We start from the raw sequence: 17,371 nt of genomic DNA, 5'->3' as shown, positions 1-17,371 counted from the left end.
TGTGCTAAGCCACTGCATTACAAAAACTTGTTAAGCCTGTTTTAGCAGGCATAGTTTCCTATAAATACACTAGAGGGAACTGCGACGCTAGTGTCTATGGGAGCTGCGAAGCATGGCGCTTCAGCCAGCATGGGAGTGATGGGTAGTACACAAATTTGTGCAATCTTCGTGCTTCCGGCTTCGTTTGAATTAATGTGGCTTGGAGTTACTTCATTACGAGACGACAATCGGCAAAAGTTCAGCAGATACCCTTAACCACCTTGGCCTCTAAGCTCACAAATTCTGATCAGCTTGTGAACTTCCCATCGGTTCGTTCTTTCATTCAAAACAAAACCAAAACACAGCGATAAATGAAGACACAAGTGCGCTCAAAGCCTGGAAGCATGAAGACTATGCATATTTGTGTTCTACCAATCATTCCCATGGTGGCTGAAAGATTGCAGTGCCAGAGTTCCCTCTAGTCAATTTCAGAAAAGAATGGTCATAGATAAATGTACATCCGCTTATTCTCATGCTCGTGACTGTCGGTACAACAGCATCCAAGTAATGTGTGCAGTGCATGCTACAATCATTTTGTAAAGGCGCTAAAAAAACTTTCACATTGTTCACTTGCCAAAATTATTTCAGGTTTTTTTATTTTCTTTAGGTAAACTGCTCTTTGCTGGTTGTGCACCGGCAGCGAGCTAAAAATTTGTCGAATAAAAGTATAACCATTTTATTAAAAATCTGTTTATTCAAGTTCCTCTTGGCTCAAATAGGTGCCTAGGAAAACAACCTTGCAATAAGCAAAGTTTCCTAAGCAGGTAAACATAGGTTTCGGCAAATGCAGTTTGGATGGTTTCACATCGATAGAACCAAATACTGCTACATTATGACGATGATAAAAGACCCCTATTCTGGACAGTTTTGCAAAGGACAGTCTTGCATTGAGGTGTAGCTCACCTGTGTCCTTTAAAAAGCCTTACTGATTGCAGCAATGCCGCAACTACACTGTAATTTAGTGCTTCCAGCAAAAGCTATTCCTTACTCCAAATTGGGAACAAAATGCACTTTCCCATCCTATTGCAAAACCACTAAAACATGGGTCTTGATTAGGTCTTAACTGAAGATGAGCATTATGAGGGCATGTTTACACATGAAATGAGTAAAAAAAATTCGACAACACTGCTTATTATAGCACTCTGCATGTCAGTGAGGAAAAGGCTTTCTCTGGTGGCAGTTTCACGCATTCGCTATTTAAGCTGAAGACTCCCGTTTTGCCACAAGATACAAAAACCAAGCTTGCTCTAAAACTTAATTTCATAGTATCAAAGTCATGACTTGCAGGTTTAAAAAACATCTAGTGACAAGTACCCACCCTCCCCAATCGCTCAGAGTATGTTGGACAATTAAAAAGAAATTGGCCTGAACAAACCACGACCACATTGAAAAATATGAAACAGAAGACGCAGAAGTCTGTTCCAAACAAAACATGCACAATAAAAGGTACAGCTGCAGAGCTGTTTCTTCCCACGCCTGACCCCCACGTGGAGAAATAAAAATAAATTGAACTAAATTGTTCTGTCGGACCTGCGACAATAACGCTAAAAACTGATCTTTCTTGCACCACACGTCGTGCTGTACCTGGGGAGGGTGGCCAGGTAACGCACATCTGCGGTGTGCTCAAGACGCGGGCAGACTGCCATTGCTGTACAGCCAACTTGGTCCGTGCAGCTGTTGCACCCTTCGGAAGTCTCGTGAAAAGATCATTTTCCAGCAGTGTCGCTAAACGCCTTTCCTCGTGGCAGCGCGGAGCTCCCGTGTAACAGGGAACACACTCAGCCACACTAGTTGACAGAGAAGACTGCCTGTCCACCGCGGAGGTTGTTTCTGACCAGCAGTGGGAGAAGGATTGTCAGTGCAATGATGGCAATGGCAATGGTGTTTACAAAGATCCCCTCTTCGGGAAGGTCTGGGTAGTTTGGTGCTCCATTGGCGCCACTGCAACGACAAAGTGGGACGAAATGCAATGAGTTACAGTGCATGGTGCAGGCAGGTGTGCTACCGAACTGCATACTGCCCTAATCGAAGGCCACTGAGCACAAAACGGGAATAGCTTTGCGAGAGTCACCCGTTGTGTGTTTTTATGGAAACTTGGTACGTGTACTAACTAGTTAACCTAGCAACAACCATTCCTTCCTTTATTATTGGAGCACACTCCATGTCATATGTTTGAGAATTCGCCTTGATCACAGTTGAGGTGTCCAACGATGTGGAAGACAGTTATGTGGATTTGCTTGGTTCAAACCAGTGCCACTTCCAGCATTTACTTGTTGCTTGCTTGCAGCTGGAAGACTAAACAGTATTTGACCTAATGATATAATTAACTGCTTTGTTTATTACATTGTCCTGTTTCTATCAGGGCTGCCTACACTGTTAGTCTCAGTTCAAACAGCAGGGCCAGCACTACCTGCAGGGGCCCGTGCATCTTTGCACCAGCACGCAGGTTGCTCGCTTCTAGGTAATCTCCATTGTGAGAGCAGCACTTAATAATTTATGGTCTGTTGTTTCTAAATCCTCCTACTACCCCCAATGTGGACAATGTGTTGTAGATTATGTCTGTATAGAATGGGAAGATTTAGGGATAAGTGTTAATGGAAGGCTGTTGACATTGCCTTGATAAGTAACTCAAGGAATAAATTATGACTCATGATTACTGAATTAAACACAAGAAACAAGAGTAGGTCTGTACTCAAAATAATATGCATAAATCTAAAGTAAGCTGCAACTATCTCTGCAGAGAACAGTGCTTTGCGATAGATGGTGAGACACTAGAAGTTGTAAAGGAATACATTCTTGGTACAGGTAATAACCGCAGAGCCGAACCATGAGAGTAAAATAAGTAAAATAAGGATGGGGCAAGCATTCTCAAATTGCGAATGGTGACCTACCACTATCCCTCAAGGGCAAGGTATTATAACGGCAGCATCTTACCAGCACTTACCTACGGAGAAGAAACCTGGAGGCTTATAAAGAGTTCAACTTAAATTGAGGACGACGTAGCAAGCAATGGAAAAAAAAATGATGGGTGTAACCTTAAGAGAAGAAAGAGAGCAGAGTGAGTCGGGAAGCAAGCGGGGGGCTAAGGATTTCATTGTTGAAATAAAGAAGAAAGGGGCATGGGCCGGGCACGTACCGCATAAGTAGGATAACCGCTGGTGCATTAAGGGTAAATAACTGGATTGCAAGAGAAGACGAACATGCGAGGTGAAGACAGTAAATTTGGTGGGCAGACGAGATTAAGAAGTTTACAGGTGTAACGTGGCAGCAGAAAGCACAGGACCGGATTGATTGGCAAAACATGGGAGAGGCCTTTGCCCTGTAGTGGCCATAGTCAGTCTCATGATGATGATGTCTGTGTTGGCTCGCTTTTTTGTCTACCTGCGTGCTTTTCAAATGTGAGCAAGTTACTATGTTGGTTTCGACTGACATCCCTCACTTTCTCGTCACTTCGACCTCTGCCCTTTCGTGCGCAGAGCAGTACCTTTAACTCTTCCTTTTATGCGCACGTCTGGAGATCATTTTGCATTTCTTCACTGTTCTACAAGCCTGTGCACAACACGTCAGCAGATGATCTACGTCGTGGAGCTACAGTATTAGCGTCTCCTTAAAGATTAAATTCGGCAGAACACCAAACGGGTGACTTGCATGTTCGTGATGCACTTACTTGAACCGGCTCTTGGCAGTCTGCATGAGCCCCGTGACACAAGTGGCTGCTGCCATGCTGAAGATGATAAGGCCGAAATTGGTGTGAATCGGCACCAGGCGTTGCCGGTAGGTGACGGTGGCCTTGTCACAGCACAGCAGTACCAGGAATGACACGAACCCTACAATGAACTGAAAAATGCGAGAAGATAAATAATTTGGGTGTTTTATGCCCCGAAACTACGATAAGATTATGAGGGGTGCCATAGTGGAGGACTACGCCAGTTTTGACCATCTGATTTTCTGCGAGTGCCTAAACCTAAGCACATGGGCCTCAAGCATTTCACCTCCATCAAAATGCGGCTGCAACGACTAAGATTCGATCCTGTGACCTATTGAAATGTTCCGTATGCCGTTCCGATAATCCCGTACGTTACCTTACAGCGTCCATTTTCTTTCCGTAAGAATCTTGTGGAAACATATGGCATTATTGGCACATGGAATGTTTCAATAGGCCGCATTCAGGCACGATAATCATTACACCACCATGACGGGTTAACTGAAAATGCAGCTGTTAACAGAAAATGCACTCAATCATTGGTGTTTGTAATGTCATTTTGAAATTCATTTGTGTCGTTTTTACCCGACCTGAATGCCAGCCATCTTCCACATCAGGCCTCCATGTTGGCCATGTGGCTGTCATGTACCATATGCGTTTACCATCTTCCGTATTACATTCATTTGTTAATTATCACAACAGCACTTTGATAGCCTGTTGAAAAGACATCCAGTTATAGCTAATGGGAATGCATGCAGTTATCAACGCTGTACCTGCAAAGCAAAGAGTCCCATAGTTCCGAGGCCAATCCACGAGTGCAAACTGTAGAAGTGCTTCGGGTCAGCTTTGCTGTTGTGCGCCATGAAGGCAGACACAATGCCGATGGTGATCGCCGATATGGACAGAACGAAGAAGATGGTGTGCAGAAGCTTGTTGTAGATCTTTTTGCAGCATGTGAAGCTGCGGTACACCAGCATTGCTGCATGAAAAGGACAACCATCACACATTGGAACTGCATGTGCAGAACACTCCTGAAGGGTAGCAAGCATGCAAGTGGTGTGATCGATATTTCTGTTCATATAACACATCCATGCTTGTCATGCGTTGTCAACTATAGTAACACCAATTGTGTTCACTCTTCATCAGCGAAATGCTTCTGGCATCCACGTGTGGTATTTTCAATGTTACTCAATCACCAGTAGCTCCCATGCCTACTGATTTGATATTTATTGTGGCACAATTAAGGGAACCAAAGTCATGTTGAAAGAAATGTAGTGTACTTGCGAAACTACGCTGCTTTGTACGAGCCACCTTTATCGTGCATCCTATTCTCGCAACTGTAAAAGGCTGGTAGATTATATTTCAGACGAACAGCCTCTCCTTATCTCGGCTATGGAATGCGCGTCATCGCGGGGCGGGGCTCTCTGACGGGGCACTGCGCCCTCCTTCTACAGAGAGAGAGAGAGGATGCGCAGCTGGGCGAAGTTGCGCGCCCCCCTCTCTTCAAAGAGGAAGGCGCGGCGCCGTGTCAGAAAGGCGTGCGATGACGTTCTGCGACGGGCTTGTGTGGTTAAAGGACAACTAAAGGCAAATAATTGATGTCAGAGTGAAAGTTCAGTGTATAAAAACGTCTAAAACAAAAATATTATAAACAGCAGTGCCCTACTCACCGGGAAATTAAGGTAAATGCACGAGCACACATGCGCCATGAGTAGGCCATTTGCAAAATAATACCGATGACGTCAGAGTTATCGCCTACAATTAATCATGAGTAATCGAACTAGCTGCACTATATAAAGAACGTTCCGTGCATTAAGAGAGGCATGTAATAAAATGCTGCTTGTTCGTTTGATTCATGGAAAAAACCACCGGACATTACTATGGGGATTGGCGCGAGTGGTTCAAAAATTCAATTTTCACCTGGTTACACTGGACAGGTCGCGCCATCTGGCGGGGCCCAGTTGAACCAAGCACGCCTGCCATCTCGGAAGCCATGGCAGGAAATTGTTCAATAGCCGTTTTTGCTGCTGTGGCTTTCGCTGTGCTGCTAGTTGTGTCGGCGGCCCCCCGGGCAACGTTGTGCATGGCAAGTGACGTGAAAGCTCCCATATGGAGGCGGGTAATTTGAAGTGTGCTAACGCGATAAGGACCACTGAAACGTTATTCTATTTCGAAATAAGCACTTTCTAGGTACAAAAGAGCACCGAGTTTTCTGGAGTGCTATTTCAGCAATCAACTTAATATTGGCCTGTAATGTCTCTTTAAAGGCTTGACCACACGCACCCGTTGCAGAGCGTCAGCACGGGGCTTTCTGACGCGGCGCTCTCCCGATAGGGAGCGGGGCTACGGGAAGCGGCGCACCCACTCTCTTTATATAGGGAGAGAGTGGGCGTTGGTGTGACGCGTTCGTTGACCACTGTTGTCTTAACATAGCTCTGCGGAAGGCGTGTATGGTGTATATATAAATTTGTAAATCACCATGTCCGTTGAGGAAGATGAATCCGCCGGTCATGAGGATGTAGTGGAGGTTGAACTGCTTCTTGATGTCGTTGGCCCACGCGACGCCGCCCTGGTAGTTGAAGACCCAGTAGATGAGCAGCGTGATGGTGCCGAACAGTAGCACCTCGGCCAGGAAGAGCAGCAGGTAGAAGAGCGCCTTCATGGCCGCAGACTCGGTGGCAGCCTTGGAGGAGGCCGCCGCACCTCCGGCCTCGCCGCCGCCGCCGCTACGCTGACCGTTGCTGGCCGACTGCTGCTGTTGCTTTCTGCATGCAGAGAGAGAGAGAGAGAGAGCACTTTAGTACGGGACAAGTCGACATTATACAGAAAGCCAGCCACTCCTTATAGTTTCGATTCTTTACCTGGGATGTCGGCAGGGTGTGCTAAAGGAACACTTGCCCCTCCCCCCACCCCCTTTTAAAGACAAAATTGTGACAACGCCGATTATTCTTTATCAGAAAGAGTTTATATTAAAGTAACTCCTTCCCGAAAGAGATCGATGAATAATAATTGATGAATAATACTTGTTGGGGTCCTACGTCACAAAAACACGATATGTCTTATGAGGAGCGCCGGAGCTGGGGTCTCCGTGCACTTAAAGGTGCACCTAAATCTATGTACACGTGCGCTTGCATATTAAAGAAAATGTATTTTCTATGTGCTCTGTACGTATAAATTTGATTACAGTTGTAATTCGGGTCAGTTTGTACATACTGAGAATTTGAACCAACTATCCTAAAGACGAAATATTTCTATCCTCAGTGTTCTGGCTTTCGGCTGGTTGAAATCGTGAAAAAAGAAAAAGTCTGTACGAATAATTGGAGTTGATTACGATTTTGCTTCATTTTGGGGGATAAAAGACGAAACAATATTGAGCACTGGTGGTAGTGCCAGATAGCTTAGGGAGAGTCGAGTTAACCCCCGCCTTAGTCCCTACGCCCGGGTAGTTCAAAGTATGCAAACACGAGCACGAACTTACAAAAAAGATGCTTGGATCCTCCCCCCCCCCCACCTTCATCACTCCTAGAAAAAAAATTGCATCTCTACAGTTTGCTAGCTTAATAAACACCTTTTTCTATTATTCAATTTATATGCTTGATACTAAACATTTTGTTTCATGCGACAGTTAACGTACACATGGATGTGCCCTTGCTTGCCCGTGAACCCGGATTCCTCGCTGATTGCCGACCCAGACAGCGCTCTTTTCCAAGTGCTGTTGGCGTCCTTCCGACAGTAGCTCCGAGTTCTCGCAACGTATGCTTCTGATATTGAGACAGTACTTCAGCTCAGTGTCTAGACGCACTGCGCCGTGCCCAGCCACACGTCACCAGTCGCTAAGCCCCCCCCCCCCCCCCCTTCCCCACACACACATTTTATTTTTTTAGCCGAGAAAGCGGTCCGACAATTACAAACCGGCGCGCTCGCGCTACTGGCACTTGTGTTATTTATTTATTTATTTATTTATTTATTTATACTCTCCATATCCTATGAGGCCTTCAAGAGAGAAAGAGAGAAATTAAAAGCAGATGTGGGTTGTTTCCGTATCACAATGAAAGCTGCAGGACTGAGATCTCAGACGTAGCCGCACCGAAATTCTGACGGCATTCATAACCAGCGGCGTGAATTTAGACATTACTAGGGAAGGGGGGGCACACTAACATGGCGGCTATATGATTTTTATAAATGTCGCCTTTATTAATATGAAACATGCATGGTCGTGAGTAATACGACCCTAATAATAATTGTTTGGGTTCAACGTCCCAAAGCCACCATATGGTCATGAAAGACGCCGCAGTGGAGGGCTCCCGAAGCTCCCACTACCTGCTGTTTTCCAACGTGCACATAGGCACACGGGCCTCAAGCATTGTCGCCTTCATCGAGAATGCGACCGCCGCGGTTGGGATTCGATCCTGCGACCTGCGGGTCAGCAGCCGAGTGCCTTCCACTAGACCACCGCATATATACAGTGGGTAGTAATGCGGAACACTGATCGCCTTTCAAAGGTCGTCAGCTGAACGCTGCCGGCAAGCGCAAAAGTGTTGACAACGCTAAATAATTAAGCACAAATGTATCTTTGGTAGTTGGATACGTCACACTGTCCGTGAATTACAAGCAATCGATGAAATAAATATGAATTCCGTTTTCCAGCTCGTATTGCTCACGTTTGCACATTACCTTGATTCTTAAGTGTGCACGTATGACGAGCATCTGACTGTTCCTTTGATACGGAGCATCAAATTAAAAATATATATATAAAATGAGGCTGTAACGTATCTGGAGCATCCGTACCACCGGCAAAAGACTATTCGCGAGGCTTTTTCAAGGCTACAGAATTTCATCATCGCGGTGCGCAGCGAACGGTATATGCACGCATGCCTGGCTGACTGCGCCCGCGAAATAATTTTCCCCCCGAGTTTCGCCCCAAAAGCGCGCACAAGTGCGGGGTGTTGCTCGCTGAAGTCAGTGAATGTGGGGAGCCGGAAACAAGGTCGGGGCTCTTAGCAACGCGCGCGTGGGCGCCGCCGCCTCAGCATCGCGGGGCCGCTACAATCGGATACGAGCCGCTCTGATTCGCCCTTTGACGTGCGGGGAAAAACGGACGCCGGCAGCGCCGCGATGCGGGTGCGAAGACGCCCCGATCCACGGAGGAAGGGGCCCCGATCCCTCGCATCGCTGCGCGAGAGGGCGCGGGTTCTTTCGCCGCGCACACACACACACGGCGCTGACAGCGGCCGCACCCGCCCACCTTCAATTCAATGCATGCGGAACTAATGTCCGTTGGCCCTGCGATGTCCAACAGTTCAGGACTCGAACAGAAGGAAAGAAATGGCATACGAAATGACGTCGTGACATCATTCCTTTATTTACGAAATGAACTATCCTAGATATTCGGTCAAGCTTGCAGCAGCGCTTGCACATGCAAGGAAATGAAAAAGAAAGAAGAGCTGTGGTGGTGGTTAGGAGTCCTATAGGTTGCTTCACATGAGCTACGTTGGTTTGACGAAAATAAGCAACGGTGCACCTAACTTAACACAGACTAGAGCACAGCCGGGCCTGAGTTTTCGGCTGGGGCCAGCTTTATGAAACCCGAGCCCTGCCCGTGGTTCCAAGAACGGGCCCGAGCGCTCATTACCGAACCCAGCCCGGCCCCATGGTTCGATGGCCGGGTCCGGGCATTCTTTACTAAACTTACCCAGGGCGCACGTGTTCATGACCATGTCCAGGCCTTCTAGAAGATATTAGTTGATTGATTGATATGTGGGGTTTGGCGTCCCAAAACCACCATACGATTATGAGAGACGCCGTAGTGGAGGGCTCCGGAAATTTCAACTACCTGCAGTTCTTTAACGTGCACCCACATTTGAACACACGGGCCTACAGCATTTCCGCCTCCATCGTAAATGCAGCCGCCGCAGCCGGGATTCGAGCCCGTGACCTGCGGGTCAGCAGCCGAGTACCTTAGCCACTAGACCACCGCGGCGGGGCAAGATATTAGTTGATGATTATTAATGACGCCTTGCGTTTTGTAGCGGGCGATCGGACGGAAATTGCAGTGCGTACATGCATCGAAATATTGCTTTGCCCACGGTGGTAGCTCAGCGGTAAAGCTGTTAAGTCCTAGAATGCGGGCGCGATTCCCGCAGTCGGCGGCCGAATTTTGATGGGGGCGGAATGCATGAACACCCGCGTACTTATCGTACACTTTAAAGAACTCCAGGTGGTAGAAATTAATTCAGTCCCCTCTACGACGTACCTCGTAATCACATCAATTGTGGTACGTAATACAAAGGAATATAAATGAAATGTTGCCTATATGGCACATCGCGAATCATTACGAAAACAGTAGTGAAAACAAAACATAGCTACTAAATACATTCAAAAGGAGTGTACAACAAACATGAAAAAGCAGATAGAAACAACTGGTACATTATCGTTAACGCTCTTCTCTACACTCACGTTGAAAACATTAACTACACATTAAAAAAAAGAGGTTCCCGATTAATAGTTTGTCGCAGTAAAATAAAAAGTGCCGCCTTATCCACGAAGTGAATGATGATGAGTGGGCGAAGCTCCGGAGGTAAACCTGGTAAACCATGAATCCTCTGTACATTTTGCCCACTCGATTTTATTACATCGCTCCCCCCTAGCGTACGTCGCCGCACTAAATCGAACGATTGCCTTCAACCAATGACACGCGCCATATGTGACATCATTCCTATTTTATAAGATCTCGCGTCTTTCATCAACTACAAGTACCGCTTTCTAGTTTATAACATCTTGCATCTTTTCATCATCAGCTACAAGTACCACCATCTAGTAAACACTACAAGAACTAAACGAGAGGTGGCTACATACAGGAGACGGTACCGCCATCTAGTGAACACTGCAAGAACTAAACTAGAGGTGGCTACATACAGGGGACGGTACCGCCATCTAGTGAACACTGCAAGAACTAAACTAGAGGTGGCTACATACAGGGGACGCACAGCCCACGCCCTAAGGAGCTTCGCCCCTAAAACGTTGTCATATAGGGTGAACAGCCACAAAAGCAGATGAAATATAAATCGTTCATATTCTAACATAGTGTCACGGAGACGTGATAATTGTATAATGAAGCTGCTACGTCCTGCTTGATGATATTCCAGATAAAATATTTCACCCTTCTTCGAGAAACAAAAAAATTGCGCATAAAATAACACCCACTGACACAAAAAGACCACAAGTGAAAACGACGACAAAGGAATAGGAGCTTGAAAAGGCCAGCAAGAAGCAAAAAAAAAGAAGACTACATGTTCTTGTGAAAAAACAACTACAGTTGTCCAGGCTCTCCGGCTTCAAGCAGGTCCTCCTGTCTCGGAGTGCGCACCCAGCTTTGCCGAAATCGCGTTCGCTGCTTGCGCTCGTGGATGAGATGCAAAGTACTTTTGCAAATAATGAAAGCCCATGGTATTTCCTACACTGGGCTTCCCACCATTCAAGCCTCACACGAGTCACTGTCCCGAAGTTATACTCAAGTAGCTAACGTGGTTGCTTGGGCAAGTTGGTACGACATGATTCACATAAAAAACAGCGCCAATAACGAGAGACAAGAAAAAGAAGGAGACAGACAGTGGCACTGAACTTCAGTGCCACTGTCTGTCTCCTTTTTCTTGTCTCTCGTTATTGGCGCTGTTTTTTATGTGAATTATACTCAAGCTTACTGTATACGCTGGTTGAGTTTCCGCGGAATCAAGTCACTTGAAAATCTACAATGGACGTACGCTTCGCTGGGGGTTCAGGATCCGGCTGTTTTGTGCTCGTTCCCCTTTGTGGTAAATGCCAATGAACAGTTCACGTGTCGTGAACAGTTTTCCTCCCCTGCCCATCAAGAGCGTGGATTAAAGTCGCTCCTATGAACAGTTTTATTCGAAGAAATTCTGGCGTCCTCGACTTGAGCTTGCGCACTTCTGGTGAGTCTGTCGAAACCGCAGATGTTGCTTATTTACCTTTGTGTGTAGTATATCGATACAAGGTGGCAGCGTTACCGTAGTTTGTCCTGCTCAAGCTTTTCGCTGGCCTCCTTGAAGGGATCCAAGAATTGGACGACCTTCGTCAAAATGGCCCTATTGACGTCTTCCAAGAGTAGAGATTTCCTCTTGAATCCAGGAGGTTTTCTATCGCATCGTATCTGAGCGCGAACTTGATCACGGCGACCCTCCAAGTACACCAGCTCTTTTCACGTGTCACTTCAAGTTAACACAAAGGCCTATATCAGGCCCAATGGCTCAACTTAGGCCTTTTAATGAGTGAGTCCGGCCCAGCCCACTGCCTCAAGACCGGGCCTGACCCGCCAGAAAACGCTTCGGACACTTCCGGACCAGACCGTGTCCTAATGCAAACCCCGTAAATTTTCAATTTTACGTGCGCGAGGGGAAGGAGGGGTCGAGGACAACCATCCGGCCACATAGTCACCTAGAGGGGAAGGGCGCAAAGTCTGCTCCACACATCAACTTAATGGATGGGGGTAATGAATCTTCGCCCCCTGCCCCTGAACGACAGCCCTGCTCACGCTTTCGCACTTATGTCACGTGTAACGACGTGTTCGCCTCCCATGTCGGTTTCACTTTTCATAACTTACACGACTAAGGCAGTAATCACCCACCACTGCACTCGAACGGCCAAGAAAGCATCTAGAGCAGTAACACTTCCGGATAACAGAACCAGTTGGCTTTCCGCATTGGCGCCGATAATAAAATAATCGGCGAGCCGCTTAACAAAACGGTCTGCGACCCATGTGGGACCGCTGTCTTTCTACATGCGTGACTGCGCTCAAATATCTCCAAACCTGGGCACCCGCGTGCGACTTTCGCAGGAATTACATGCGTACGTAAGAACTCAGAAGAACGTGATCAGGTGCAACGCCCACTGGTCGAAAAACAGATGAGAGCGACAGGGTGCAAAAAAGGGGGGTGAGAAACGAAAGACGGAATAGCGTGAATGCATGCCAGGAACGAATTCAAGAGACGAGGCACAGAGCGAAAAAAAAAATGTAAAAATCAACGACCACGCTCAAATGGTGCATGAGAGAGTGACCAGGGTGAATGCAATCGAAAGCCGGGACAGCGAATGTCTGGGCACCCGCCCACGAATGGAAAAGATGGCGAACAGCGAACCGAAGAAAACACACAGCGCAGGACAAGGACAACAAGGGGAATTGGTGGAAATGCCAAAGAAGACGGCGTGCGGTGCACGCATAGAGGGAAATTAGTGCATTGCCACACGAACAAACACGGAGGCGTTTTCGGCGGGATACTTACCTGGGGCGATGTTCGTGCCGACTGTGCCTGGAACGACACAAACAGCGGATGTCGCAGTCAGCACTGATTCACAGAAAGGTGCAGACGCGGTCGACAACACTATCAACGGCACACCGCGATCGGATAACGGCTTTCGACACATCTGCGATAACAGCCCGCGCGAACGTCCCATACTTTAAGGTGCATGCAGCAGCGACACCGCGTGAGTCCCAATTATCGGTTGTATTCACGCTCCGACAGCATGCACTTGACGCCGAGTCGCGGGTAAATTTAGGCTCCAAAACGGCGTAGCCCCACTGTCAAGGTCATGAACATCACAACGATAAATATGCGCGGTTAGTGTAGCATTATCAGCATTCAGGACTATATGATAAATATATTGACGCGCGATATGTGTTGACTCGGAACAATGTTTACCATGTATGCGCACACAGCTATTCTCAGATTTTCTCTTCAGATTATCCAGAATCGAAAACATCCTTTCTGTTTATGGTACCTTCCGCTAACAGTGAAACAGATGTGCGTTAAGAAGGGCGTGCTGACAGACCATTCAGCCGACTTTTCTTTTTTTTCCCTCGCAGATTAATCAGACGATTATAACTATGCGAGACCAACGCCTCGGTGAGACCTACTTTACACGCGTTTTTTGCTTTTTCTTCATCGAAGTTAGTGCGCATAGGTTTTGTCGCTTGCCGATTATAACGATAACTTATTGGTAGCAGTCAGTAGTGAGCTTCACGTAATCTAATTGCGCCAGACATTTTCAAGTAGGCCAATCCATAACACTGGAAATGACCAAACCACTGGTACGTTGATGGCTCGAAGACAGAGTGCCATGGAAAGGAATGTTAAGGTTCGCATACAGTTGGCGCATAAGTGCGTAGATGTGCAGCAAACCACATGGAGCGTACGTCCGGCGTATTCAGTGCGCGGCGCCGCCGCGTCTCCTATATCACGTCGCGCGATGCCCTCGACGCGTGAATCGAGGGCGTCAACTGTTAACCACACGGGGGCGAGAACAGGCAACCACCATTCATTCATTTCGGCTTCCATAAATACGGAATTTCTCGAACGAACGAATCTCCTTCCTACACGGATTACGCCAAGAACGAATTTACTTGGCGAATAAAAGGAGGACGAAAAAGGGCGCGAATAGAGTTACTGTATACGGTACACTTTAAGGAGCATATAGCTCTAGGCGCGAAAGACATAAGAAAAGCTCAGCAGTCCGATTAATTTTATGCGGTTGTCGGTCAACGCGGTGTAGACAGCACAGCACACTGGCAAAGGCCCATTGCCAACAACACCATTCGCCTTTCACAGAAGCACGGTGCACAGGAGTGAATGCGGAAGGCCGTTTTCTTTCCGCTTGCATTTGACACGACTGATAACTTCGCCGTCACTCCAGCAGTTCACTTAAAGCAGCTTGCAAGCCCCGTGCTGCCATGGTGCTGCACTCTACTCATGCATGCCGTTTCTGGCGCGCCCGCTGACGTGTACGTAACGTCAGCAGTCGGAGGATCGCGCCACGAAACAAGCCATCAACACGCGGTACGATTCAGTGATCACACGAGAGAGAGAGAGAGAGACACTCACCCCGGCCTGTGGTAGTACACTCGTTCGGGCGTTTCGTAAATACGATCTAGCACGTGTACCAACTTGTTGTGCGACTCGGCGTTTGTCGGCCGCATGTTGACGCAACGACCGCAGAAACCACAGTATCCAGCAGATGAACGGACGTATAAAAGCGCGCGCGGGTTAGAGAGATGAGACGGAGACTACGGCCACTGGCCGCTAGTACTTTTTTCTTCAATGCACGCGTCGAGCGAGCCTCGCTGTGTGCCGCCTCGCTGGACGCACGCAAGGACGCTCTTTCGATAGCACTGTCATCGTCGCCTGGTTGTTGTCTCGGGTGCAGGGGGGCGCGACAGCGGCGCTCTCTGATCGACGCATCCGTATTCGGTGACCGCGCGAAACAAGCGCCTGCCCTTGCTGCCGCGTGACGTCAGTCGGGGAATGGAAGTATAACTTACACGCGACCGCCGAGACGTGCAGTATAGTCGATGGGCGTCACTTCTACGTGACGTCTATGTATACCGATGTCGCGGTATACTGGTCGATACGAGCTGGTCATTTTTAGTGGTCTCGGGTCGCGTGCTGGCCGCGTCACGAGTGGGTCAATGCGAAGCGTTTCATCCACCTTGACATTTAGGAAGAACCCTGAATGTTGCGAGCAGTGTACGGAGCTGATACAATCCGATACCGCTATTGCGACCTTTACATGACATCAGGGACGTATACTTACAGGGTAATCTCGGGGTTGTGACACCCGCCGAAACTTTTTCACGAACTAACCTTTCTGGGGATACGAAAGTATTTACACGCGTCTTCACATAGGCCACCATTGGACAAAGTTAGCCGTTGTACACATAATCACCCCCGAAAAAAAAAATCTGGGTACGGCACATGGATGGCATCATCTCGCGTCGTTATCACCGTAGGCTTTCCAGCTTGGCCTATTTTCCGTAAAAATCTGGGCATCGCCATCTTAGGCTGTTAAGCCACTGTTTACTTGTTTTGTATATCGCAATGTGAATTAAGAAGGCCATGAAACATCGTAAGCATCAACCCAACCGTTTTCATGCGTATGCGCCTACACTGTTCGTTTAGTTGTTAAAGGATACAGAAACGAAAAGTTGGCAACACTCGAATCCATCCGTAAAGGAGTGCGTACTTAGCGGTGGAGCTCATCTACATTAAGTCCACGAATTGCACCAGAACGCAATATGGCTGCAGGGCAGGCCTGCAGCAATCCAGGACTAAGTGAATCCCTTTGTGGCAAAGGAGCCTTTTGAAGCTTGAGAGTGACAAAAAGGGTCGTAAATCAGCGGGAGTGATACCAGTCCCACATTGCACTTAATTTAGCTGATGATGACGGGTTCCTTAGCAGTTACAAACGTACACTGCAAGGAAGCGCGCGCCTTCGTGACGAATGTACCATACGGAAACCATTTAACTTCCGGAGCGAGAAGAGACGAGCGAATGCCACTGCGTAGTAGAAGCTATAGAGAAGGACCAAAAAAACCACACCTCAGTGTGACAGACAGCACGTCACTCCCTGAAGAGTTAGTTCCCCGCTGTGCGGAATTAGATTTCACAATGGCCTTGAACGTTTCATTTCGTCGCTGGCTAGGTATGACGGACGCCTGTACACAGAGCGCAAAACCACGCGGTCTTCATTCGAGAATCGTTGTAGCGAGTTTTGAGGAAGCATACCACAAAAGGCGAGGGTGAATGCCGCTAATGCGGGACAAGAACTGCGTTAGGAGGTGTTGTTATAAATGGCACTGACTAGCAGAGCAGTAAGAGGGAATGATCGTATGTTGATATGAACAAATAATAAACCTAAAAAAAGCTTTATATGAAAAATGAGAACGATGTTTTCGCGCTGTCGATGGGACGTAGCCACACGGGTTCGAAAGGCCCCGATATTTATCTATGTTGTATGTGTATTGAATCACATCCATACGCATCCAATATTGAATTTTCAATATTTGATGTGCGCGTGTCTGTATGCACACATGCAAAACACGCACGAAGCTACGTTAAAGGTGTGGGCCCCTTACCATACCCCCCCCCCCCCCCACCACCAAAAAAAAAAAAACATAGCGACATTAAAGTGAAGGAAGCTAACTTTCATATTACTTTTTAAAGCAATATTGCGAAGACTCTTTCGCAGATGCAAGGGAGTTGCCAACTTTTTAACAATGAAATCGCCGACAACAGCCACAGTTTCGTTCCTCCATAACTGCGCGCCATTATTAAGCATATTCCACGAGTCTAGCATGCCCTTGCTTGCAAACTAATTGCCCGGTAAAGTTCCGCGTGGATGGAACAACCGAACGCCACAATAGAACGTTAGGCTCTTGGCCTACAAGCGAACGGATTTTGTACGCTCACATACACGCGCGCGCATCAACACGCACGTGGCCATCTTTATGAAAACTTTACCATTGCACTTTTGTTTTTCTCCCGACATTCTGCCCCGTGACCGTTGAGAGCATAACTACTGCGTGCAAATGCGCGGCTTGATGCAGTGCTTCACGAAACATGATCCCTAAGCGTTTATTTTATGTCAAGTCAGGTAATACCATCGCCATGGCTTTCGAGTGAACTTCTTTGAATTAACTAGTACACCAGCCGGCGAATTCCACACTTCAAAGTGGCACGTGACTGCTTAACGCACGATGCGTCGAAAATCTCCGGCGTAATATTGAGGAATCATGGTTGTTTAACGAGCACCAAAACATCGGCACAAGTGGGAAATTTTTGC

The 17,371-nt window shown here is 47.5% G+C and overlaps 1 protein-coding gene across 6 annotated transcripts in view; it reads right to left on the bottom strand.

The window, feature by feature from the left end:
* Positions 1-965: 965 nt before the first annotated feature.
* The window catches only part of nemy (cytochrome b561 family member no extended memory), a 165,214-nt gene continuing 148,808 nt past the window's right edge, over positions 966-17,371 (bottom strand). For 3 of the 6 annotated variants that reach the window (XM_037429783.2, XM_037429781.2, XM_037429780.2), the window contains exons 2-6: positions 13,039-13,065; positions 6,221-6,507; positions 4,516-4,721; positions 3,707-3,876; positions 966-1,980 (exon numbers count right to left, since the gene is read on the bottom strand). In XM_037429783.2, coding sequence (XP_037285680.1) covers positions 1,827-1,980; positions 3,707-3,876; positions 4,516-4,721; positions 6,221-6,507; positions 13,039-13,065 — 844 coding nt within the window. In that variant the 3' untranslated portion in view covers positions 966-1,826. Of the gene's footprint in view, positions 1,981-3,706; positions 3,877-4,515; positions 4,722-6,220; positions 6,508-13,038; positions 13,066-14,634; positions 14,781-17,371 lie in introns of those variants that run through there. The other 3 variants (XM_037429784.2, XM_037429782.2, XM_037429779.2) reach the window with 2 other exon arrangements.

Source organism: Rhipicephalus microplus, chromosome 1 (genome assembly GCF_043290135.1).
Source record: "Rhipicephalus microplus isolate Deutch F79 chromosome 1, USDA_Rmic, whole genome shotgun sequence".
NCBI classification, from domain to species: Eukaryota; Metazoa; Arthropoda; class Arachnida; order Ixodida; family Ixodidae; genus Rhipicephalus; species Rhipicephalus microplus.
This window is presented reverse-complemented; position numbering and strand designations above follow the sequence as displayed.